The 24,827-nt window shown below is 40.5% G+C and overlaps 1 protein-coding gene across 5 annotated transcripts in view; it reads left to right on the top strand.

Annotated features, from left to right (window-relative positions):
- TTC39B (tetratricopeptide repeat domain 39B) overlaps nt 1-24,827 on the top strand; it is a 56,364-nt gene that overhangs the window by 24,411 nt on the left and 7,126 nt on the right. For 4 of the 5 annotated variants that reach the window (XR_014506297.1, XR_014506298.1, XM_083420069.1 and 1 more), the window contains 15 exons: nt 4,078-4,182; nt 4,661-4,792; nt 7,177-7,253; nt 7,765-7,832; nt 11,421-11,485; nt 12,747-12,852; nt 13,164-13,229; nt 14,799-14,907; nt 16,823-16,890; nt 16,984-17,043; nt 18,953-19,114; nt 20,875-20,966; nt 21,882-22,002; nt 22,642-22,753; nt 23,949-24,066. Coding sequence is in view for 3 of the 5 variants with exons in the window: in XM_083420069.1 (XP_083276195.1) it covers nt 4,078-4,182; nt 4,661-4,792; nt 7,177-7,253; nt 7,765-7,832; nt 11,421-11,485; nt 12,747-12,852; nt 13,164-13,229; nt 14,799-14,907; nt 16,823-16,890; nt 16,984-17,043; nt 18,953-19,114; nt 20,875-20,966; nt 21,882-22,002; nt 22,642-22,753; nt 23,949-24,066 (1,461 nt within the window). In the remaining 2 variants the exon portion in view is untranslated. Of the gene's footprint in view, nt 1-673; nt 979-4,077; nt 4,183-4,660; nt 4,793-7,176; nt 7,254-7,764; nt 7,833-11,420; nt 11,486-12,746; nt 12,853-13,163; nt 13,230-14,798; nt 14,908-16,822; nt 16,891-16,983; nt 17,044-18,952; nt 19,115-20,874; nt 20,967-21,881; nt 22,003-22,641; nt 22,754-23,948; nt 24,067-24,827 lie in introns of those variants that run through there. The other variant, XM_083420071.1, reaches the window with a different exon arrangement.

The raw sequence follows: 24,827 nt of genomic DNA, 5'->3' as shown, positions 1-24,827 counted from the left end.
TTGTGAAGACTTCTAGAAAGCTCACTTGCTCTCTCTGTAGTTTCTTAGGAAAGCATGAAGCTCTTAATCCCAGGGTTTGAGCCCCATTCTGAGTGAGAGATTCCTGCATTGAAGGGGGCTGGGCTGGACTCTTGGGGTCCCTTCCAACTTTGCAATTCTATGATTCTATGATCAGTGGAAAAATATTTCATATTGTTGGCTTCTTTGAGTTTCCATGGCCTCTCTAACATTTCTCCTTAGATATCTGTTGTATTGCATGCTATATAGTTATCCAACTCACTATCATGGATCATACTTAACAGCTACTTAAGAGAAATTCAAACATAAAAGTATAACAGACTGAATTTCCAGTAAATAACTACCATTCTATACTTCTTGCTATACTATTTTTAGAACAGGCAATGAATTATTAAATAGCTCTGTTGTTTCTAGCGCTCTGTTCTGTTTAAATGCGGCGTAAAATAGCCTGGTTCTCCTTTTCATCAGATTTAAAACATTTAATGTTAACTGGAGCACAGAAATCTGGAGCACAAAAATCTTTTTCATCCTTCAAACACAAATCACTGAGTTGCATTTGGTCTTCATTTCCCCCTTTGTAGTTAGGCAGTGATGGATTAGAATTAGGCTGCAGCATAGATTGGGAAAATCTCCCAGCATCCTCTTCCTGCAGAGGCATCATCTAGCAGCATTGCTGTAGCTGCAGCTATTTCAACTGACATTTCTTTTTAAATTGCAATATGGAGGGCTCCTGAGATGACAGCTGCTTCTGTGTGAACTTTTATATCTTTTTCCTGCCTGATAACTAATTAATAAGAGCCTCGTGAGTATTGAGGAATAAAACAGAGGAAATGGGATATTATCTAGGTGTTTTTTGCTGCCTTGTCTGGCTCTTGACGGAAACAAAACGTGCCTGAGAGAGGCTTATCTTTCTGTGGCAATTGCAGTTATTCATCTAAAGTTATCTACTCATTTAATTCTGTGAGTATATCATGTCTTATCTATGCTAAGTGGTTACTACAATCGATGGCAAAAGTCAGGGTGTAATTACAATAATTTTATGGGGAAATTGCTTTATGAGGCTGCCTTAATAAAAATTTATTGCATTCTGTAAAAAAAGCAAGTTCAGCATATCTGTGAACTCTTTCGTGGGAGAGATTAACATTCAGAATTATTTCAGAAGCGATTGGTTTTCCTTTCCATTCATAGCTTATTTCTAGCAGTTATCATTGTGTTTCTGCTGATGCCAATCTTATAGGTTGCAGAATACTGCAAGGTGTGTATAGCTGGATGAATGGCTGAAATTGTCACACCGTTAAAAAAATAAATCGGAGCTATCTATCATGTATGAGATTTATTTTGATTCTCAGGGAACTAATAGCTTCCGTTATCTGGTGACTTTGGTGTTTAGTTTTAGTATAGCTATTTATTTGTAATGCCATCGGGGGCGGGGGGGGGGGAGAATAAGCCTGAAATGACTTTGCAGCAAATTTAGAAGGTGATTCACTACAATAAGATTCAGTTATAGTAAACTTAATATGAATTACTGTGAACTTGCAGGAAGCCATAGAAAAAGGATCATTTGGCCTTAATAAGGTGTCTGGATCTGGGCCAGCATTTGAATGACGCAGTCTTGGTACCAAAAACATCAGGCCAGATTGTGTTGACTTCTATGTAGGGTAACAGGATTTCCCCACCCCCACTCTCAATTTTAAAATGAGCTCAGCTGTAGGTACTTTCTTCCCAGCTCCAGCTGTTCATTAGTATAAAGTTGCATTAGTGGTTGTTGTTGTTGTTGTTGTTGTTGTTGTTGTTTTACATCAATTACAATATTTACTTTTAAGACACAGGAGTACTTGGTCTCAAGGCATGTGCAAGTCCCAACAGGATGGCTACAGTATTTTGAAAGAATAGTTTAAAAGGTTTGGTTTTTCTCCTCCTGGCAAAATAGAAAGGAGGCAATCTCAAACAAAAGTTTTGCAACAAAAAACAGAGCACAATTTATCATGGAGATACCTCCTGCTCAGTTCTCAGAGCATTTGTGTTGGCTGAAACTCTACCCAATGAAATGCTTTTATGCCACAAAAATTCTCTATGGATGTGCTTATTTTAATCCTTTCCTTTTGCTTTTTGTATTTTTTATATATTTTATTGACTTGTTAACAAAAAAGTGATTTTTTCCTTAATTGGTGTACTGTATATTTAATTGGTGTACTGAAGATATATTGTTGTGATTGTATGATTATTACTACCACCTACTGACTGCTTCAGGGTGATAAGGGCTAGGCAGGGTTTCCGCAAAGAACCAAATCATCACTAAAGGAAGTGCCAAAGTAGTACTACTTTTATGTAGGCATGCTTGAGAAATCCAGTCTTTGTGAATTTCAATATGGCCTGACCTCATCCATGCCAACCAGACTCATGTGCTGATCCGAACTTATCCACCCTGCTTTTTGCACTTTCAGAAGGTTTCAACGCAGCTCTTGGATCAAAACAAAGTGCAGATACATCCTCTCAAGCAGCTATCATTAGTGTGGATGGGAAACAATGAGATAGAGTTCAGTTGAAAGTTTGTCCAGTGGACAAACATGCACAGAAATGCACCTGGAAAAAGTGGATCTATGCAATCCATATGCATATTAACACTCTGCCTTGGGCATATACAGCTTTGGGCATATATCAAGAGAAAAGCGGATTTTACAAACATACTCTAGGCTACCCTACTGCCAGGGCTTGAACTGGGAACCTTGGGTTTTTTTGTTGCAATGTGTGGTAAGCCGCTGAACTGTATTTTGCAATAACCGCTTAAGCAGTTCAGTGTCCTCGGGCCATGGACCAACCAAACCATTGGGTTCCACTGCATCACCAGCCCTCTCTAATCAGTTAACCATCTGGTTAACCTGGCACCTAATGTACTGATGTTTAGGCAGCTACTTTTTGTTTAAGAAGGCTTTCCCTGGAGTGTGACCCAGTCATTTCAAAGAATACCAATTGTATAATTATTGTTTTTAGAATAGGCATCTTTTGTATTTTATCTTACTGCATTGATTGCTTTGGCTGTAAAACAGTTGATAAATCTGATAAATAAATACATCACAGAGTTGTCATTATTCCCTCTCAACTCCCCCCCCCCTTCCAACGCTGTGGCAGTCTTAGTGTAGCAAAGCTGGGGTACTTTGTAGGGATGATGTAAACCATGCTTTCTCAACCACAGTAACCCCCCCCCCCCCGCAATGTAAATCTACTAATGATTTACAAAGTAGCACTAGCAATACTATTGCTGTTGTTGTTGTTTAGTCGTTTAGTTGTGTCCAACTGTCTGTGACCCCATGGACCAGATCACACCAGGCACTCCTGTCTTCCACTGCCTCCCGCAGTTTGGTCAAACTCATGTTAGTAGCTTCGAGAACACTGTCCAACCATCTCATCCTCTGTCGTCCCCTTCTCCTTGTGCCCTCCATCTTTCCCAACATCAGGGTCTTTTCCAGGGAGTCTTCTCTTCTCATGAGGTGGCCAAAGTATTGGAGCCTCAGCTTCAGGATCTGTCCTTCCAGTGAGCACTCAGTGCTGATTTCCTTCAGAATGGATAGGTTTGATCTTCTTGCAGTCCATGGGACTCTCAAGAGTCTCCTCCTGCACCATAATTCAAAAGCATCAATTCTTTGGCTATCAGCCTTCTTTATGGACCAGCTCTCACTTAGATACATCACTACTGGGAAAACCATAGCTTTAACTATACAGTACGGACCTTTGTTGGCAAGATGATGTATCTGCTTTTTAAGACGCTGTGTAGGTATGTTATCACTTTCCCCCCAAGAAACAGGCGTCTTTTAATTTAGAAAGTAGATAATGAAGACTATCCTGTATGTTTTCTGTTGGTTTGAGTTTTCAGTTTGCCAAAAGAGGTTACGAACAAGTTTCAGCAGCAGTGTGGAAAGTCCATTTACTTTGGTATTTTAAAAAACTGAGTATATCCAGCAATTGAGCTGTACCATGGCATTTGTCTGCTAGTTTGAATGCAATGTCACTTAGGCATAGTGCAAAATTCTAACTATTCTGTTCTCCCAATCCTTCCATTAGGGCCACCAAGATGGATCTGAAGTGTTCTCTGGAAGAGTGCACCATGGCACTGAACTTATTTCTGAACAACAAATTCTCGGAAGCTCTGGAATTGCTTCGTCCCTGGTGAGGTTATTTTGTTTGCTAGAAGCAGTACAGGGAGATGCTATAAGGCATGCCATCTGTTTGCTGGAGATTAAGGCCTCTGAACAGAGTAGCTTTCATTATTTCTAGCTCTGTTCCCCTCCCCAAAGCAAGTCTTCTGCAAGTATTTCTTTAAAGCCTCTAAAGTGACCTATTTTTGGTCAGTGGCTTTTAGTTCAAAAATTGAGGTGTAATAAGAGCCGTTGTGCATGTTAACTTGAAGAGGAAAAATGTGCAGACCTATTTGTAATTTTATCAGAACAGAACTAGGTTGCAGAATAAGCATAATTATAGAAGAGATTTGAGGGAAATATCTTATGTGCAGAATACATTGAAAGATGTATAGCATTTAAAAGTTACTTTTATGAAACATGTAATTTTGTGTTTAAAAAATACTAATTTTTTTAGTGGAACTACCATTTTGATTGAAATGCCCATTTTATTTTATTTTTCAAAACAGGTCTAAAGGTAGCATGTACCATGCCCTAGGGTATAGTACTATTTTAGTTATGCAGGCTGCTATGACCTTTGAGCAACAGGATATCCAAATGGGAATCGCTACAATGAAAGAAGCTCTACAAACTTGCCAAAAGTAAGCATGAATAATTTTTTATTTGTTGAATGATAGGTATTGGAGGGTTGTGCAAAATCACATGTATATTTTTTCTTAGCAAGTAACAGGAAGAAAACTAGTAATGAAAAGAGATGCAGAGAAAAGTTACTTTTCGTAATTTTGATGTGCACTTACTCAATAGAGAATATGATCCTGGTCCTTGTCATTTAGGATTACTAGATATCAATCAGAAGATATCCAAAGGTAGTCCTGCTTGCAGTAAGCCCATTGAAATCCATGGGCGTGACTAAATTCAGTTCATTTGGGTGAATCTGGGAATAACTTAACTGGATAACTGTTGGATATGCATTATATAGTTTCGAATTGTGGTAGTAGCCATAGTGTCAGCCTAACATTTAAAATGGGTGTGCAGTTAGTCTTGCAAAGAAGAGCTTAATCCTAACCATGCTTACTCAAATGTAAGTCCTGTTGAATTCAGTGGGGCTTACTCCCAGGCAAGTGGGGTTTGAATTGGAGCCTGAGTCATTTGTGATGTCAGAGGATGTTTGCAGTCTCAATGGCAGCCAGAGGGCACTATGTATGTATGTATGTATGTATGTGTGTATGTATATGTATATGTATATGTATATGTATATATATATTTATTTATATATATATGTATATCCACACAGCCTCTGATGGCTTTCATAGCTTTGTACAAGTTACCATTTCACTCAAGTCTCTTTCAGAGCCTTGTACCAGTTTTCCACTTGAAGTAATGAGCAAATCATTAAAATTCCAAAGTCCAGCACCTTTTGCTAAATTAAAAAACAGAAGTCCTGTATTCACACTAAGAGGTTTGGTTTGGGGCTAGATTTTGGAGCCTGTGCTGGAAATAGACAGACTTCCTGACGGCTTCTGCAGTGGTTGCCTACAAAATATTATTATTAATATTATTTATTAAATTTCTATACCACCCTTCATCCAAGGATCACAGGGTTGGTTTACAATATAAAAACACAACAATACATTGGTAATTAGCCAAAGGCTTGGGAGAAGACGAATGTTTTTGCTTGGTGCCTAAAGATATGCAGACACCAGCTGAGCCTCCCACAAATGGGGGGCCACCACAGAAAAGGCCCATTCTCGTGTTGCCACTCTCCAGACCTCTCATGGAGGCGGCACATGAAGAAGGGCCTCAAATGAGGATCACATGGTCCAGGTTGGTTCAGACGTTATATCTGCTGTAGGAAGTAAGTGGGGGGCGGGATCACATAGATTTACTCAATTTGACTGGAAGAACAGGTTCTTTATGCATGACCAGAATAATATCTAGAGATGTGACATACTGTATTCTTTGTTAGATGGAATTGCTGATAAATATAATCTTTTGGTTTTGTAGCAGAGACATAGCATAGAATCTGAATAAGGTCTGCAGTTAGGGTCACCTTCATGTACTCGCTCCCTGGAAATGGTGTGATTTGTGCTAGATACACAACCATGGTGTGTTTTTTTAATCGAAACTGCTTTTTTAAAAAGCGACCCAAGCCATTTAAACAACTTTATTATGTAACAAAAATTAATATGCTTTAATACACAAACGTACAAAATTACCATTTATCTTAGAAAAGTTCACATTAATCTGGGATGCGAGTATCGTTTGGAATGCCTTCTTTGTATAGAGGAGAGAGGCCAGTCTGCACTGATTTTTGGTAGTTATGTGATCAGATAAAACAGAGAGGCAATTTTCAGATATTCTCCTTGATTCTCTGCATATGTTTCCTTGAAGAACGACCTTGTAGGTATGGCTAGATACAAAGATGGCAAATAACATTTCACATTTGCATGGAAGCTACATGTATGACCCTTTGGTGTTTACTATTTACTTTTCACTAGCCTGATACACTTCTAGGGAATCAACTACATTCCCAGGGCAAGAGCCAGGGGCAGGAGGTGCTCAGTTCTTCCCATATTTACTATGACAGGTGGGCTGGATGACTAAGTGGTTAGAGCCCTGCTTTCTGCACACTAAATTATTGGACGTTGTTTGTGCAAGACAGTGGTACCTTGGTTTAAGAACAGCCCTGTTTATGAACGATTTAGTTTACGCAACTGGAAGTAGTGTCCCGGTTTGGGAACTTTACCTCGGACTAAAAACGGAAGCTGAATGGTAGAAGAGCACTGGCGGCGGAAGGCCTCATTAGGGAAAGCACGCCTTGGTTTAAGAACAGTTTCAGTTTAAGAACGGACTTCCAAAACAGATTAAGTTTGTAAACCAAGGTGCCACTGTAATATTGTGGCCTATTGTATTAAGGTTCTGTAGATTGCATTCCTTTTCTCTCCCAGCTATGGCACAAATGTCTGATGTATGATTCAGTTTCTTTAGCTAAAATTAAATGTTTGCCTCTTTCTCTTTCATGTAGATTCAGGAAAAGGAACACAGTAGTAGAATCATTGTCCAGTTTAGTTTCGAAACAATCCGTAGATCAGCTGAATGAAGGTAAGAAGAATATGGGATGAGGGTGTTTTCTGTGTAAGCTTATATACTCAGTGCTCATTTTTGTGAATTTATAAGCAACCTATTTCACAGTATTAGGGGCAAAGAATTGTAGAAAGACTGTACATTGGGACTCAAAGAAGCACAGTGTTTTGGTTTCTTTTTTGTTGTATTCTCTCAGTATGAAAAAAACTTGATTTTTTTATTTCCTCCAAAAGTACTGCCTCTGGTAGCAGATCAAATCATGTCAATTATGGGAGATATCTATTATCTTAACCAAGGTTGTGCAACCTGGTGCCCATGGGCACCATGGTACTTGTGAAGGCTCTGGGTGGTGCCCCTGGGCAGATGCCCCAGAAGCTGAGCTTTAATTTTATTTTTTGAAAAAGACTCTAGTTATGGGGCAAAAATTGCAGGAAAGTATTTTATAACATTTGTTATTACCATTCCTTTAGTACTATTCATTGCTACTATTTTAGCTTTGTATTAATTTGTTTTATTTTATCTTTAATAGAGGAAATGCATGCAGAAATCTGCTATGCTGAATGTTTACTACAGAAAGCAGCACTGACATTTGTACAGGTAACGTACAAACTACCCTCCCCTGGAATATTAGCCAGACACTGTCTTTGCTATCCTTTTGGCATCCACTGAAAAACTTCCTCTTTCAGCAAGCCTTATAAGCTGAGATATTTGCCAGTCTGAATCTGTATTATAATGTTTCTAATACGTTTAATTTTTGTTATTTGTGTTTATCTCTTGGTTGTTTACTGCCCTCTTCTCCTTTGGAAGAAGTGACAGAATATAAATTTAATTGATAAATAATGAATAACATTAGAGTCCCACATCAGCAGAATATGGGAAAATGGGGTTTTCAGTAATGCTATGGAACAAGTTCATTTCACAAAAATCATGATTATTGTTTCTTAAGAAAGAAAGATGCACTTCCTGCCCCTCTCTTTCAAGACATTCCACTGTGTGCATTTGATAAAAATCCAGAGCCTGAAATACTATATTAATGAAAACTGTTGAAACTTGTGCCCATGGTATATTTTATCTCCGAAGCAAACAATGACGCTGAAATTTGGTGCTTTTACATGTGTTTTAATGATCACACAGGAAAACCTTTCCCCACATCAATCAAAGTACATTACAGTACCAGTGTTCACAAACTAAGCTTTTCCCACTTTAAATGCCACCTTGTCGCCTCCAGTTAGTTCAGAAGAAGAAACTCCTACAGTTTCCATGCAACTCGACTCTGATGTATTGTCACGGATCTCCTTCTAGCAGGCAGCACTGACTTTTCCTTTACTGCCTCTCGGCCCTTTGGTGACCCTGGCAAGATTGAGGAAAAGCCTTGTCAGTTTTGCTGACAGATTGTCAGATTGTGTTTTGTTTTCAAATGAAAGTATTACTCTGAACGTAAGCACTTGAAGGAAAAGACTGAAGAACTACCATCTTCCTTCCACAGAGCAGCCTGAGAAATGGTGTCGGGGAAAGGGATCGGAAGATTAAGTTTTCCCAGCAGCAGTGAAACTGATAAGGCTTCACACACACACACACACACACACTTCCAGAAAGGAGAATTAAAAAAACCCACACACTTTTCCAATTCTGTGAAAAATGGAACACAGGGGACTAAAAATACACTTCAGATAGAGTACTTACAGGCAACAAAAATAAAAGAATTTATTTGCAATTGCAAATCCATTTTCCTGGCAATCAGTCTGTGTTAAAAAAATTATACAAGTATATTTAAAACCATGTTTCTGTTTCAGACACACACCACCAAGAGCAGGTCAAAACACTCTGGTTTAATGTTTAAAATGATACTGGTTTACCACATGCAACTTTTTAAACATTAAGATGATGCGGGTTTTCAGAAGCATAAGTGGCCTCTGCTTCTAACTGTCTACTAATGTTAATTAGTATCTGCTAATGCACCCATGAGGTTCTTCCATTGGTCAGTAAAGGAAGAGTCTCAGAAACAATGATGCTATGTGCAATAATGTTCAAGAAGATCTATCTCCAAGAATGCATTTTGCAATTATCCGCACACTTTGCCTGTTTAGTCATTCTGTTAAAAAACGATTTAGCAGAGTACCGCAGGTCCTTGCTTTTCTCTTATCTTTAATTCATATGCATTTGTGCGGTAAATGTTGCCGTCTCTTGTTCCAAACATTATTTAATAAACCTTAAGAAAGTACCGTATTTTTCGCACCATAGGGCGCACCGGACCATAGGGTGCGCCTACTTTTTAGACGGGGAAATCAATAAAAAAATTATATTCCCCCCCCCAGCCCCAAAGAGCAGTGTACAGGCTGCTCACAACCTCTCCCTGCCGGAGGGGTTGCGCGCGGCTATGTCACAAGCCAAGGCAGCCAGCGGGATGGATCGCGCTGGCTGTTTTGGCTTCCTCTTTAGCCCCACGCAACCTCTCCCTGCCGAGAGAGTCTGCGTGGAGCTAAAGAAACCATAGCCCTGTGCAGCCTCTCCCTGCCAGAGGGGTTGCGCGCAGCTATGGCACAAGCCTGCATTCGTTCCATAGGACGCACACATATTTCCCCTCAATTTTTGGAGGGGGAAAACTGTGTCCAATGGAGCGAAAAATATGGTAGGTCTCTTAAAAATGTTTTAGAAGACTTAGCTGTTTACTGTTATCTTTGCAAAATAAGGATCACTTAACATTTTCATAGATCACAGCTCTTGGCATTCTGCTTCCTATTGATAATGATGCATGCAAAGGCTGTTACATACCCCAGAGCCTTTGGTTTTAGACCTTCAGTAAAACTTTTTTTTTTTTTTTTGTCAAATCCCTGCCATATTCTTCCACATGATCTTGTACACAAGTACACTACTGCATGAAAAAGACTAGCATGGACTGGGCTGTATGTGTGGGGAACTGGCAGCCAAGTTCACAATTGTTGTTGAGAAAACTGCCGCTGCTGTTGTGGAAATGGCTCTCATCTTCCTCTATACAGCTTCATTAATGCTAGCTCCGCCCCTCCCACATGCAGTAGTGCAGAAAATTTTAATAATGAGAATCAGCACTACAGCTTCAAAAATCAGCTTGCAGGTGGAACTCTTGAGGAGGCTAGCCGTGGCATAGATAGCGAGTTCAGACCCATGTCAGCACTAAAAGAGGTCAGCATAGCTATATGGCAAGGTCATCTGTTGCCTTTTTATGCACTCAGACGCACAGTCTGGCTAAAAAAGGCTGCTCAGCTGGGAACTAGTGTTTCACTGTATACTACAACCTGGCAACAACTGAAATTTCAGGCGAACAATAGTATTGATTTAACAGAACTTGGGAACTTGTCCAGAGTATTAAAGGATTTTGCTCCTTTGAAATGGCTGTTTAGACCTTATATTGCAAGGGAAACTTATTTAATGCACATTAACCACTAAATAAATAGTCAATTGCTATTTATGAATCATTATGCTGCTGTTTCCAGTCTCCAAATCATGATACAATACCTGTTGGAGATGTAGTAGGTTCCAGTATTCACACTGGAAGGAGGCAGAAGAGTGCAGAACAAGGATGATGCATGCACTTGGTGGAAGCACTCAATATTTATTACGGTGGATGATGAAGTCTTCAGACTGGGCTATTCCTCATTCAGTTTTTGTGTACTGCAAATGTACCACTGTATGATTCCGTTATTATCCCAGTAACGCATCAAATTATTGTTGGATACTTGTAGCACCATCTAGTGGTGTTTCTTCAGTTTTGCTTGATACATATAAATGCTTCTTTCCCGTGAAGTTTTGTTTTGGAAATGTTTGTATAAAGCATTTATATACAAATAGTGTTCCATTGATTAAGAGTTGCATGCACAGCCTAATAAATACATTCAGCTTCATGTATACACATTTTGCATGTTTCCAGTGTTTACATTACACAGGTAAAACTGTTCAAGTGATAGAGGTATGATATACACAATGGCTTGCATTAAATGTAACGCTAAGTAGTATTTTGCATCCCCTCATGTGCTCCCTGAATCTCTTATGGGGGCTTCTTCAACCCTCCACAGCAGATCTGGGGACAGCATTGAGGGAGGGTGGAGAAGGGGCAAAGTCCTGTTGTGGCAGCATTAATCCTTGCACTAACACAAAAACCTAGTTGAATATCACCTAATGATTTGTTTAAATTCATTTTTTTCCCCCCAGGATGAAAATATGATCAACTTCATCAAGGGTGGCCTCAAAATCAGGACAAGTTACCAAATATACAAGTCAGTTTCTGTAACATTTTTTTTTACTTGTGCTTTTCTGTTTATATATTTCAGCAATTTAATTCCCTGCTAACTGTTTAGACACAGGTGGTGCTGGGGTCTAAACCACAGAGCCTAGGGCTTGCCGATCAGAAGGTCAAAGTGCAAGTAGATAAATAGGTACCGCACCGGCAGGAAGGTAAACGGCGTTTCCTTGCGCTGCTCTGGTTCGCCAAAAGTGGCTTAGTCATACTGGCTACATGACCCAGAAGCTGTCTGCGGACAAACGCCAGCTCCCTCGGCCAGTAAAGCGAGATGAGCGCCACAACCCCAGAGTCACCTGTGACTGGACTTAACGGTCAGGGGTCCCTTTACCTTTTTAACTGTTAAAATATTAGAAAATTTGACACCAGGTTTTTAAAATTATTTGGCAATGAACTTCAGTCTTGCCTCACCCCGCCCCCAAAGAGACATGCTTCCCAGCAGGGGCATTAGCAAGATGGCAGAGGAAGGATGTGAAACAGCAATGGGAGAAATAAAAGTGGGAAAGACAGCATATTTAGCTGCGCTTATAATTCTTAGTCTGCAATCTTATACATGCTTACTTAGGAGTAAGTCCCACGGCTTTCTGTGATGTTAGAGACAGTATACAAAAACTTAATATATATATATATATTTTAAAAAATTTTATTAACCAATCAATAATTTTTATTAACCAATCAAATCAAATCAAATCACATAAATTCCGAATTACAAAGCCGAATTTTAAATTTTGTTGAGGGGTCCCATATTTCAAGATCCGAAGGGGGATTCTGATCATCTTCTTGCTACTGCGTTAATGTCCAAATCAGTCCAAACAAAGTTCATGATTCTATCCAATCTTATCTTGCTGTTTCCACATCTCATCTTAAAAACTTAATATAGAAGGTGGGGATTTGTTAACAGTGAGACACTGTTACTGATACTATATCTGTAAAATATCCCTGATATTGTGGAAGTAGAGGAGCAGGCAGATTGCTCTTAAATCCCTGCCCTTTGTTGTTAGTCTGTAAAGCACCATGCACTCTGACGCTGCTTTTAAAATAATATTAGGCATGCGAGGAGAAATACTTTTGGAGAGCCTTGTTTTAGGCAATATTGAATAATAAGCTAAGCCTCAAAATAATTGCAGTCAGTTGGAGACAGTTGCAATTCTGTTAATTTCCAGTTACATGTCATAGTAATTGCAGTACCTTTCATTCCATTTAACATGAAAACTATTCTTCTTTTTTTACTCAAAAAGAGAATGTCATCAGGTTCTTCAGATGACCCAGGGCAGCAAAAACAAGAATGAAACCTACTACCAGTTTGAAGGGGGCGTGCAGCTAGGAATAGGAGCATTCAATTTGGTATGGGTTTTTATAGTTTTTGGTGTAGAAATTGTGACGTAAAATGTGGCCTGTAATGCTGTAATTTTAAAGAATAAAAAAACCTAAAAGCTGATTGTAATTGTAATTTTGCAGACTTCCGTCATAGCAATAGAAATTTTTTGTGGTTTTTATATACACATCTGCTGCAATTTATAATTTTATTCTATCAAAGTTAACTTGAACACAGAAATATTAGAGTGTTTTGTTATTATTTTGTGCTGTTTAGGTTTTAAAGATATTGCAGTTTCTTTTAAATATTTTAGTGATTTTGTGTTGCTGATTTGTTGCAGATGCTGTCCCTTTTACCAGGAAGAATCCTCCGACTTCTAGAATTTATTGGGTTTTCAGGCAACAGGGTATTAAAAGTTCTTTTCACCATTGATGTTAAAATGTACCTATAGCGTATATCATGGATTGGGGAAATATAGGAGGAGGCTGCTGAACGTGGAAGGCATTTTTGTAAACTTTTAAGTAATTGATTTCATAACTATTCAAGTGCCATGATTAATTACAGGCATAAGCAGGGGCAGCTGCCCCCCATCAAATAAAAAAAAAAATATTAACTAAAAGAAATTGTAGAAAGATTTTGACACATTATTCTGAGCACTTGGGGTTGAAAGAAAGTAATTTAAAACAAATGTCATTGAGATCTTTCATTCCGAATCTGCTAGAGGGAGCCAGACAGAGGATGATGGCAGGTGGCCTCACCCTAACATAAACCCTGGCTACGCCCATGGTAGAGGGCATTATTCTGTAGCAGCCCCTACATTAAGAAATTGCTTCCCTACAGTGGTGCACCAGGCACCTTCATTGCACAGCTTTTATTGTATGCTGAAGATGCATCTTTTCACCCTGGCCTTTGAATTTTGAGGTGTGTATTCCAGGACCTGGGACGTGGGTGGCACTGTGGGTTAAACCACAGAGCCTAGGACTTGCCGATCAGCAGGTTGGCGGTTCGAACCCGGCAATGGGGTGAGCTCCCATTGCTCGGTCCCAGCTCCTGCCAACCTAGCAGTTTGAAAGCATGTCAAAGTGCAAGTAGATAAATAGGTACCACTCTGGCGGGAAGGTGAATGGCGTTTCCGTGTGCTGCTCTGGTTTGCCAGAAGGGGCTTAGTCATGCTGGCCACATGACCTGGAAGCTGTACGCCGGCTCCCTCGGCCAATAAAGCGAGATGAGCGCCGCAACCCCAGAGTCGGCCACGACTGGACCTAATGGTCAGGGGTCCCTTTACCTTTTTATTCCAGGACCCACTCGGGTTGTGACTGAATTTCGTTTAAAACTGCTTTTAGTGCTGCATTTTATATTTCTATAACTGCCCTGGGACCTACCATATTGGCCCGAAAATAAGCCACACTCCCCCCCCCCCCCCGCAAATCATGACTGTGAAAAGTTCAAGTGCTGCTTAAAAACGCGACCTTACAAAAATTGGCTTTTACGATATCGCTGCTGAAACAGACATACGGTAAAACAGAACAAAAGTTTTGTTGCCGATTTGCGAGCTTGAGACTGTTGTGCAATTAATTCTAATGTTATTCATCACTTTCCCTGTATTTTACAGTGCATTATTGATTCTTTATTTGCATTTACGGTGCTACGAACAGGTGTTTAAACCACTTGCGGGTCCTCTCTAGTCCCCGTAGGATTTTCTTCTACATTTGCCATTTATAGGTGTGAATGCCTGCAGAGTTTTAAGGGAGCGGCTTATATTTGGGTATTGTCTTTTTCTCCCCTCCCCCCCCCCCACTGCATTTTAAAGATGCAGCTTATTTGCAAGTGTGGCTTATATTCAGTTTAGGTACTGTTGAAGGGTGGTTAAAAAACCCCCAATATCTTCCTCTTGCAATCCTTCCTTTTTTCTGCATCTTGAAATAATTAGTACTAGTGCTGCATCTTATCTTGTGCAATCTTTGGTTGCTTTTAGGAGGTGGGTCTCCAGCAGTTACGGGAAGGAGCTTCTGGTGCCAGTCTGAGAGCCATACTGTGTACTTTCACCTTGCTGCTATACCACACTTACGTTTCATTAATCCTAGGTAAGAACTGAAAAATAAATTCCTGGGTGAGATACACGGGAAAACTACAGCTTTTAATCCAACCCCTAATATATTTTAATGGGGCATTTACTTGTTTTCTTGCACTGTATTTTCATCATTGTAACCCAGGGCTTGGGGTCACCAAACTTGTGCTGCCCACTTGGCCATTTTGGGCAAGCCATGACCACCTGCCCTATACCTGGAGGCATGAATGACTTCAGGTGTTGAGTAGGTAAGAACAGGGGATGAAAGGGGCTTTGCAGGCGCTGCTGACTGGACTGCCGGAAGAGGTTTGCACGGAAGCAGAGGGGGAAACCCTTCTGCTGTGCCTTGCTGAGAGTCAGGGCTTCAGAGCAGCAGAGCAGCTGATGTCATTTGTGATATTGGGTGATTGACAGGTGAGCAGCGCCATGAAGCAAATCCTGATAAGGATCTGGCCTGCAGAGCAAACGCGATTCTCTACCTCTGTTGTAGCCCAACAAGTTAACAATTTGAAGTGGGTTTGAGATCTTGGATTAGTTAGCCTTAACAACAACAAGAATAACACCAACAACAAATTATTTATTAATTCATTTGCCATCCATTTAACTGGGTTGCCCCAGCCACTCTGGGCAGTCCCCCCCCCCACAATAGAAAAAATACAATACAACATCACACTAAAAACTTCCCTGATCAGGCTGCCTTCAGATGTCTTTTGAGAATCACATAGCTGTTTATCTGTTTGACATCTGCTGGGAGGGCGTTCCACAGGGCAGGTGCCACTACTGGAAAGGCCCTCTGCCTGGTTCCCTGTAACCTCACCTCTTGCAATGACGGAACCACCAGAAGCGCTAGTGAACTGCTTTGCAGTATTTTCTTCCTTTATTTAAAGCTTTTAAAAATAAATAAATCCTGCTCTTTGGAGAACCTTACAAATGCCAGTGAAAGGACGTTCCATATCTTCAGGTTGGTAATTTAAAATATATACAGTGGTACCTTGGGTTACATACGCTTCAGGTTACAGACTCCGCTAACCCAGAAATAGTGCTTCAGGTTAAGAACTTTGCTTCAGGGTAAGAACAGAAATCGTGCTCCGGTGGTGCAGCGGCAGCAGGAGGCCCCATTAGCTAAAGTGGTGCTTCAGGTTAAGAACAGTTTCAGGTTAAGAACGGACCTCCAGAACGAATTAAGTACTTAACCTGAGGTTCCACTGTAACAGAAAAGGAAAAGAGATTGGTAGAGAGGATGAAAAAAGCAAACTCAGAACACTTTATAATGACCAGTGGAGTGATAGGATTTCTAGAAGGGAATAGTAGTAGTAGTAGTAGTAGTAATCATAATAATAATAATTATTTTATATGCTGCCCTCCCCAGCCAAGACCGGGCTCAGGGCGGCTAACATCAAATATATAATATAAGAGGAGCTGGTTTTTCAGCCCGCAGCCCCGTCATTTCTATAAGCCTGATAGAATAGCTGCTCCAGGTGAAAGCTGAGAGAAGAGCCTGATGGAACTGCTCCACATTGCTCCAGGGAGGACTGAGAGCACACATTCCCAGGGCTTCTAATTATTTAACTGCATTTTGGTCAGAACCTGGTTGCACCAGCCCCTCGAGGATAAATAAGATAAGCATGGTAAAGAATGCAGAATTTCAGTGCAGAAATAATTGTATGTATTCTGCTCCATTTCTGTCCTGTTCATTTACTGTACAACTTATTGATAGCAGTTTAATATTTTTATTGTTTTGTTTGTTTATTCATTCATTCATTTCATTTCTATACCGTTTTATATTTTTAAGAAAAATCTCAGAGCAGTTTACAGAATTTTAAAACATCAATAAAACATCAATAAAACAATAATATAGGTTTTCATGTCTTTGGGTATGCAGATTAACCCACAACTTTGGGCTCTGATAGAGACTTTTGTTATTTTCACAGGAACAGGGGAAGCCAACCTTTTAGAAGCAGAGGCCCTCCTTCAGCCTTACCTTCAGAAATTTCCAAAGGTTGGTTTCTTTTATTTTTTTCTTTTACCTTATAACATGATATTTTTGTTGCAATTAAAAACATTCTAATGTGTTGCTTTTCTTTCTCTCAAGGGTGCCATCATTCTGTTTTATGATGCCAGAATAGACATATTGAAGGGAAATTTTGAAAAGGTAATAAATCCCCACTCTTTTTTAGCAGTAAAATTTGAGGTGCTGCTTTTAGCTTTTTGAGCTCGTTATCTTGTATTCCAGCTTAACTGAAGCTTAACTGAAGCCAGGGGAAGCCTGTTGCCTCTAACGTGACTGTTAATTCATTTTTAAAAAAAACAAGTGTATGGGAAATTATTCGCTGCCAACCAGTGGGCTCAAGTCTGGTTACGAAACATGAAGTAGACGTATTGGGCAGAAAGTAATCCTATTCTACAACACATTCACAATTCTGCATTTCTAGGGGTATTCAAGGATGCTAATAGCTTGCAAGAGCAATTCACAATGTACATGTTGAATTTAATAACCTGTTCTCTGTTTATTCACACCTGGAATATTTTTCAAGTAAAGACAGCATAGTCTCCACTATGACTATTAGCTCAATTAATATAAATTGGGCCGAGGGCTCCAAAGTTCATCATCTGTACAGAACTGCCTGTGCTATGAACATCTTGCTTATACTTTGAACCCGATCAATTTAAATAAATTTATGTATCAAACATGTAAGATCCTTGCTTAGGTTTTGCCAAGTGAATCAGAGTCTTTCATGTTGCTCTTCAAAACTCTTTGTTCAAGACCCTGTTGGACCATCAAATGGCCCTGTACTCTTCCTGCCTAGAGTGCCCCCCTCCCCACTTCCCATTCACTCCAGTTTTATGAAGGCATGGGCTATTGCAGGTGTGGGGAACCTTTGGCAACGGGCTGTGCTGGCTGCAGCGGATGGGTGTTGTAGCTCACCAACCCCTGGAAGGCCAAAGGTTCCCCATACCTGGGCTATTAAATAGTAATCCTTTATTAGGCATAGCAAACCACACATTATCAAACAGACACCATATACAAATCGTGCAAAATACGAGCTCAGCATAACAAGGTTTGTCCTGGTCAGATCTTTAATTCCAGAGAAAATCAATTTGCACAAATAATACAATACAGCACTACCGAATCCCTGATCAATTAAGAATCACTAATTCTCTTTATAATGGCCCAGTCTTTCTACATGGACAGCACTCAAAAATTCAGCCACCATTAAAGTAATTTGATCAATCCTGTCCGAAAGCAGGTCCTGAACTGTTGGTGGCAAAGAAATCAGCCTATTGAGTTGTAAGGCCTCTAATAATTGTCTTCTGTCATAAATGCCAAAATCACAAGAAAAGAAAATATGCTCCAAATCATCAGCTTCCTGTTTACTACATTTACAGAGACGCTCTAATTCTGGGAGAGCTAAATATCTTCCTCTCACGGAGAGCCAGTGTGGTGTAGTGGTTAAGAGCGGTAGTCTCGTAATCTGGGGAACCGGGTTCGAGTCTCCGCTCCTCCACATGCAGCTGCTGGGTGACCTTGGGCCAGTCACACTTCTCTGAAGTCTCTCAGCCCCACTCACCTCACAGAGTGTTTGTTGTGGGGGAGGAAGGGAAAGGAGAATGCTAGCCGCTTTGAGACTCCTTCGGGCAGTGATAAAACGGGATATCAAATCCAAACTCCTCTTCTTCTTCTCTCACTATCATCAAGGGAAGCATATTAAATCTGGCTAACATAAACATCCTACACAATTCATGATTCTTCCTGATAATTTCCCAAGTTTCTTTGGGGTCAGAACACCTGGGCTATTGTCTTGCTGTTCAAAAACAAGTAGCTTGACAACTTCTGTAACCTTTTATTATCAAATAAAAACCAGAATAGGAGCGAAAGGCTTTGTGTCGAGCAGAAAGGCAGCCCTGTTTAGGGAAGCTTTTAATGTTTGATGTATTATGGTATTTTAGTATTTTTTTGGAAGCCGCCCAGAGTGGCTGGGGAAGCCCAGCCAGATGGGCGGGGTATAAATAATAAATTATTATACAGCCTGCAACTTCTGTAACATATCTTTGAATTCTAGGCTCAGGTCACATTCCAGGAATGCATTGCAGCCCAGCAAGAGTGGAAGCAGATCCATCACCTTTGCTACTGGGAGCTGATGTGGTGCTATTCCTTCCAGCAGAACTGGCTTCAGGCATATCGGTATGCAGATCTGCTTTGCAAAGAAAGCAGGTGGTCAAAGGTAAATGGGTGATCAGATATCGTTATGAAGAGGCGAGAGCCCCTTCATAGTTACAGCTGATGCTTGCTTTCCCAGCATATGCCTTCTCTGCGAGTTCCACCTATTCAAATTGGGTGTTGAAATTCAGATACAGTGGTACCTCGGTTTAAGAACAGCCCTGTTTATGAACTATTCGGTTTAATAACTCCGCAAAACCAGAAGTAGTGTCCCGGTTTGCGAACTTTACCTTGGTCTAAGAATGGAAATCAGCCCTGAGTGCTCACTGGAAGGACAGATCCTGAAGCTGAGGTTCCAATACTTTGGCCACCTCATGAGAAGAGAAGACTCCCTGGAAAAGACCCTGATGTTGGGAAAGATGGAGGGCACAAGGAGAAGGGGATGACAGAGGATGAGATGGTTGGACAGTGTTCTCGAAGCTACCAGCATGAGTTTGACCAAACTGCGGGAGGCAGTGGAAGACAGGAGTGCCTGGCGTGCTCTGGTCCATGGGGTCACGAAGAGTCGGACACGACTAAACGACTAAACGACAAAAAAAGAATAGAAGCCGAACCATAGAAGGGCACTGGCAGCGGGAGGCCTCATTAGGGAAAGCACGCTTTGGTTTAAGAACGGTTTTGATTTTAGAATGGACTTCCGGAACAGATTAAGTTCATAAACTGAGGTACCACTGTACTCAGATGCTCCAGCTAGCAACTCTTAAACTTCATCTCAGCTACACATTTAACTCTGCACTGACCTGTGCTGAAGTTGGTTGAACTACCAACTGAGTTGCAACAACTGTCTGTTGAAAACAGTGGGAACAGAGCGGAAATTGGCGCTGGGGCAATTGGAGGTTGGGACTGCATGGTTCATTGCACTGCTGGAAAGAGGGGGCCATTCTACCAAAATATCCTGAACCAACCCCTTATTCAACGAATTGGCCTGTTTTTGTAACCTCTTGTTACAAACTACTGGTGACTATATCCATTCTTTCTCAGAAAAACAGTTACTTTTTTGCCAGGGGGGTGGGAGGGATGCAAAGGAGATGCTTTGCCTGTATTACAACCCTGTTATAACAAGTTCTAGAAAGATAAATTTGTTTGATATCAATATAGCCAATTCCATTTACTTTACACTTAATAAATAATGTTTATTTTATTTTCTAAATACTTCTCAGACTGAAGTGTTTTCACCTAGTAGAAACCCAAGGCAAAACACAGAATATCAATATCTAATTTCTTAGCCATAATAGTTTGTCAAGAAACAGGCCCACTCTTAACAAGATATCTGTTAAAGACTACTTTTAAGAAATTTCTTCGGCCCTGAAAGTAACACAATGGCAAGACATTTTAGCGTCCTTAGCTCTACTTGAACATACTTCTTTCGATGATGGCATGCTAAGGGCAGCTTTTAAATAAACTTCTTTTTTATGGCCACCAGAATGCCTGTCCCCATAGCGGCATTTTAGGATTCATGGCCTCCCTGCAACACCCTGCTGCTGCAGACTTCCTGTCACCACACCAGAGAGGCCTTTGGGGTTAGACTAGGTGTGCACTTTGTAAGGCTCCTCAGCTATCCTTCTGGAAGTGATATGAATTGGAATTGTATGGGAAGAAAATGTATAAAATAAATTCAAATGGTTTGTAAACCTTGCAGTATTAAAGGCATTAGGTTGTTTTATTTAAATATCAATTGGTGTACAAATGATTTGAGTAGGGTAGACTCATCAACAAATATGTTACAATGAATGATAAGTATTTTGATTGTGTGTTTTTTTATAGGCAATATACGTGTTCCAGAAAGCTGCCATTTTGTGTATGCTTTCAGATGCTGAAGTGAGAACAACAGGAGAAGACATTGTAGCTTTGTTTAGGTATGTTTTTTAAAAAAAATTCTATCTTTTTGTTATGTCATTCTCACAAACTATTCTCACAACACTGGTGGCATTGTGGTCTAAACCACTGAGGTCTTGGGCTTGCCGATCAGAAGGTCGGAGGTTCGAATCCCTGCGACTGGATGAGCTCCCGTTGCTCTGTCCCAGCTCCTGCCAACCTAGCAACCTAGCAATTTGAAAGCACACCAGTGCAAGTAGATAAATAGGTACCGTTGTGGCAGGAAGGTAAACGGCATTTCTGTGCGCTCTGGCACTCATCAGAGTGTCCCGTTGCGCCAGGAGAGGTTTAGTCCTGTTGGCCACATGACCTGGAAAGCTGTCTGCGGACAAACGCTGGCTCCCTCGGCCTCAAAAGTGAGATGAGCACTGCACCCCATAGTCAAGTTTGACTGGACTTAACAGTCCAGGGGTCCTTTACCTTTACCCAGTGCTTTTTTTCTAAAAAAAAAAAATGTTTAGGGGCACTCTCCTTTTGACTCAAGAAAATTGCCATTTTAAAGTTCAAATTGGAAAAAACAAATACAAAAGGACAATGGACAAAAGTACAAAGATTTACAAAATGTGTACCCCCAGAAAAAGCACTGCCTTTACCTAATATTTGTGTCTCTTGTTTTAAAAAATAAGGAGGAGAAGAGAAACTATGTTCACCATCTTGTAGTACTTAAAAATGAGATAAATTCATAAGCCTTAAAAACACCTTTCTCACCTCACCTGAAATTCCACATGCGTATTTATTGCTAAGCTCTACTAGTATATAGAGTTCAATTTTTAAGAAATAGTTACAGGTTTGGAACTTGCTGGTTTTGTCAAAATATCTCGACAGCGGACCATTGAACTTCTGCTGTCAAAGGTTTGGTTTTTGTACTGAGAATTCCACGGTTCCGTCTCTTTCAGGCAAGTAGAAGGCCTGAAGCAAAGAATTGCAGGAAAATCCATCCCAACGGAGAAGTTTGCTGTGAGAAAGGCTCGACGCTACGGAGGCTCTCAGCCTGTGAAGCTCATAGTGCCTGCTCTGGTATTTACAGCCTACTTACTTCAATCATCTTTTGCGTGGCAGAGTAAATATGTGTTTGTGTGTATGTGTTTCTGTGAGTAATGTAGGCTGAGTACATTTCCACTTGACTTTTTCAAAGAAGCACCAGCTGTTTACGTTTTTACCTTTTCACCTCTTATTAAATGAAAGGCAGCTATAGACACCTTCGTCTATAGATACAGGCAGCCTTACTGAATCACATACAGCATGAATGTGCCTTTGCTTGAGGGATTATGAGCACTTTGCGACAGCTCTGTTCTGGATATAAACTGCACATAAGTCATGGGTAGGCTTTTGGAATCTAGAACCCTGAGATCCAGTAGCCAGAGCCATAATGGTGGTGATCAGGGGCAAGATTAGCAAAATATGCTAACCACATATTGAGTCCCCTGAGCTGGGATGAGCTGCAAACATTAAGCCCACATCAACATTTGAAATACTACAGCTCATAAAGGATTCTAGCAGAGGAAAGAAACGTCCTTTTGTCGTTGCCCTTGTTAATTAGGAGTCGGAAGCACTGCCTGATCTCCTGCAGATCATCCAGGGATTGTTCAGACACTCAAGTCAGTTGATAGCATACTATAGATATTTATTACTATATTTGTTTCTTATTCTTCTCAGGAAATGATGTACGTCTGGAATGGCTTTTCAATTGTTGGCATGAGAGCTGACCTCACCGAGAATTTACTAGTAACAATTGAAAAAGAAGAAACGGCTTTAAAAAATGAAACCAGTGAGTAATGTTTTAAATGAGTGATTTGAAAACTACAAAGAGGTGTTTGTAATGAATCCTACTGGGGCCTTGTAACTATATCCTGTAAAGGAAGAAGTGACTAATCTCGATGGATGTCTGTTCTGTGCAGCATAGTTTCATCAAAACTGCATTGGTTGCCATGATAAATAGAAAGCTGTCCTTTCCGTATAATCCCAGTCCTCATATAACCCACAGAAATTCACACTCACAAATCCCCATGATACCATACATCCTTTGTTTGACAATATGCAATACTTGTGTGAAGTGAAGCTGAGTTCAGAACTTGAAGAACACTAGTCTTCCAGAAGTTTTGTTAATAAATTCTCTTCATTCCTGCAAAGGATGTAAAATTTCAGTTCTGCTTTGCTGTCACTGTGAAACAGAATTCTGTTTATCCAGGGTAAAACTGGTGCTGGGGTGGAGGGGAGAGAGAGAAATTCTTAACAGTCTGTTAAGTTTCAAGATGTAAAGTACTGTAGTCTTATATGATAAAAGTCGGATAGTTATTTGTTCCCTTGACATCTGATGGGAGGGTGTTCCACAGGGTGGGCACCATTACTGAGAAGGCTCTCTGCCTGGTTCCCTGTAACCTCACTTCTCACAGGGAGGGAAGTGCCAGAAGGCCCTCGGAGGTGGACCTCAGTGTCCAGGCTGAACGATGGGGGTGGAGACGCTCCTTCAAGGAGCTAGGTTTTGACTAAGTTTTTAACAGTTGCATAGATCCCTGTGAGGCAGTGCTATGAATATTGCATAGATAACTTTGGCATTCTCATCAACAGATCTATTTTCATTCCAGATCTGACATAATAATTAGTTATGTATATCTGCAGCTACTGTTCTATCATATTAGCAATTTTTACCAATACTGCCCAGGTTTCAATCAGTTAAAAGGCTGGAGTACAGGTTCCCAGGTTTCAATGAGTTAAAAGGCAGTGGGAAATGTGGAACGATATATTTTACATTGCTATGTCAGAATATTGCTAAACAAGCAGTTTATTCATTTAATTGCTTTTGATAAGAAAAATAGATAGTTAAATATATCACACATTTCTGTTATGTCCACTGTTGCCATTTGACATCCTTTACAGATGAGTCAGTAATTCCCACCCATCCCACGTGCACATCCATTATTGTTAAGTTTGCAATTTTAAATGTTGTGCTCCTTTATTTTCAGATCACAATGAATACTACATGGATGACATCAGTCTGCTACAACTGCTAAAAGGTCTCTGTTTGAAACATTTAGGAAGACGCTTACAAGCAGAACTCTGCTTCAATCAAGTTATTCAAAGGTAAAAACAGGAAGTTGTATTTTTGGAAACAGTGATAACCTGTGACATCAGAAAGCATCCAAGAACATTTGCTGCTTGCTTGCTTGGTTGGTTGTTTTGCACCTAAATTAAGGGTAATTGGATTTTGTGGAAGAATCTTACTTTAGTTTCTGAAATAGACAAAACTGATCTTCCCCATGTGGTTCAATGGTTGTAAATCCTTCTTCACTGTTTGAAAGTATAACACAAGCGAAGATGTTGAATAAAAGGAAAAGAAGACCCTCTTTCTCACATTCCATTGACTCCTCTGTGCTTTCCTGAAAAATGTTCATCTTTGATTCCTAGCAGGGTAGAGTGGGGTGGGGGCATGGCTTAGGGTTCCTAACATTTCCCCCGCCAGAGCTTCCATGCATTTAACAACTGTCAGACAAGCAGGAATTAAGCAGTTGGATTTTTTTCTTGGCATGGAGAGAAATATACATACAGTGGTACCTCTGGTTGTGAATGGGATCCGTTCCGGAGGCCTGTTCGCAACATGAAAAGAGTGCAACTCGCAGCGGCGCGTCTGCGCACGTGCGGGTTGCGATTTGCCACTTCTGCGCATGCTCGTAATGTCATTTTGCGCTTCTGCACATGTGCGAGCGGCGAAACCCAGAAGTAACCCTTTCTGGTACTTCTGGGTCGCTGTGGGACGTAATCTGAAAGAACGTAATATGAAGCGGATGTAACATGAGGTATGACTGTATATGGGGAAAGTTTTACCTGCTAAACCCTAAAGCAAG

The sequence above is a fragment of the Podarcis tiliguerta genome (genome assembly GCF_965153285.1).
Source record: "Podarcis tiliguerta genome assembly, chromosome: 17".
Taxonomy (NCBI): domain Eukaryota; kingdom Metazoa; phylum Chordata; class Lepidosauria; order Squamata; family Lacertidae; genus Podarcis; species Podarcis tiliguerta.
This window is presented reverse-complemented; position numbering and strand designations above follow the sequence as displayed.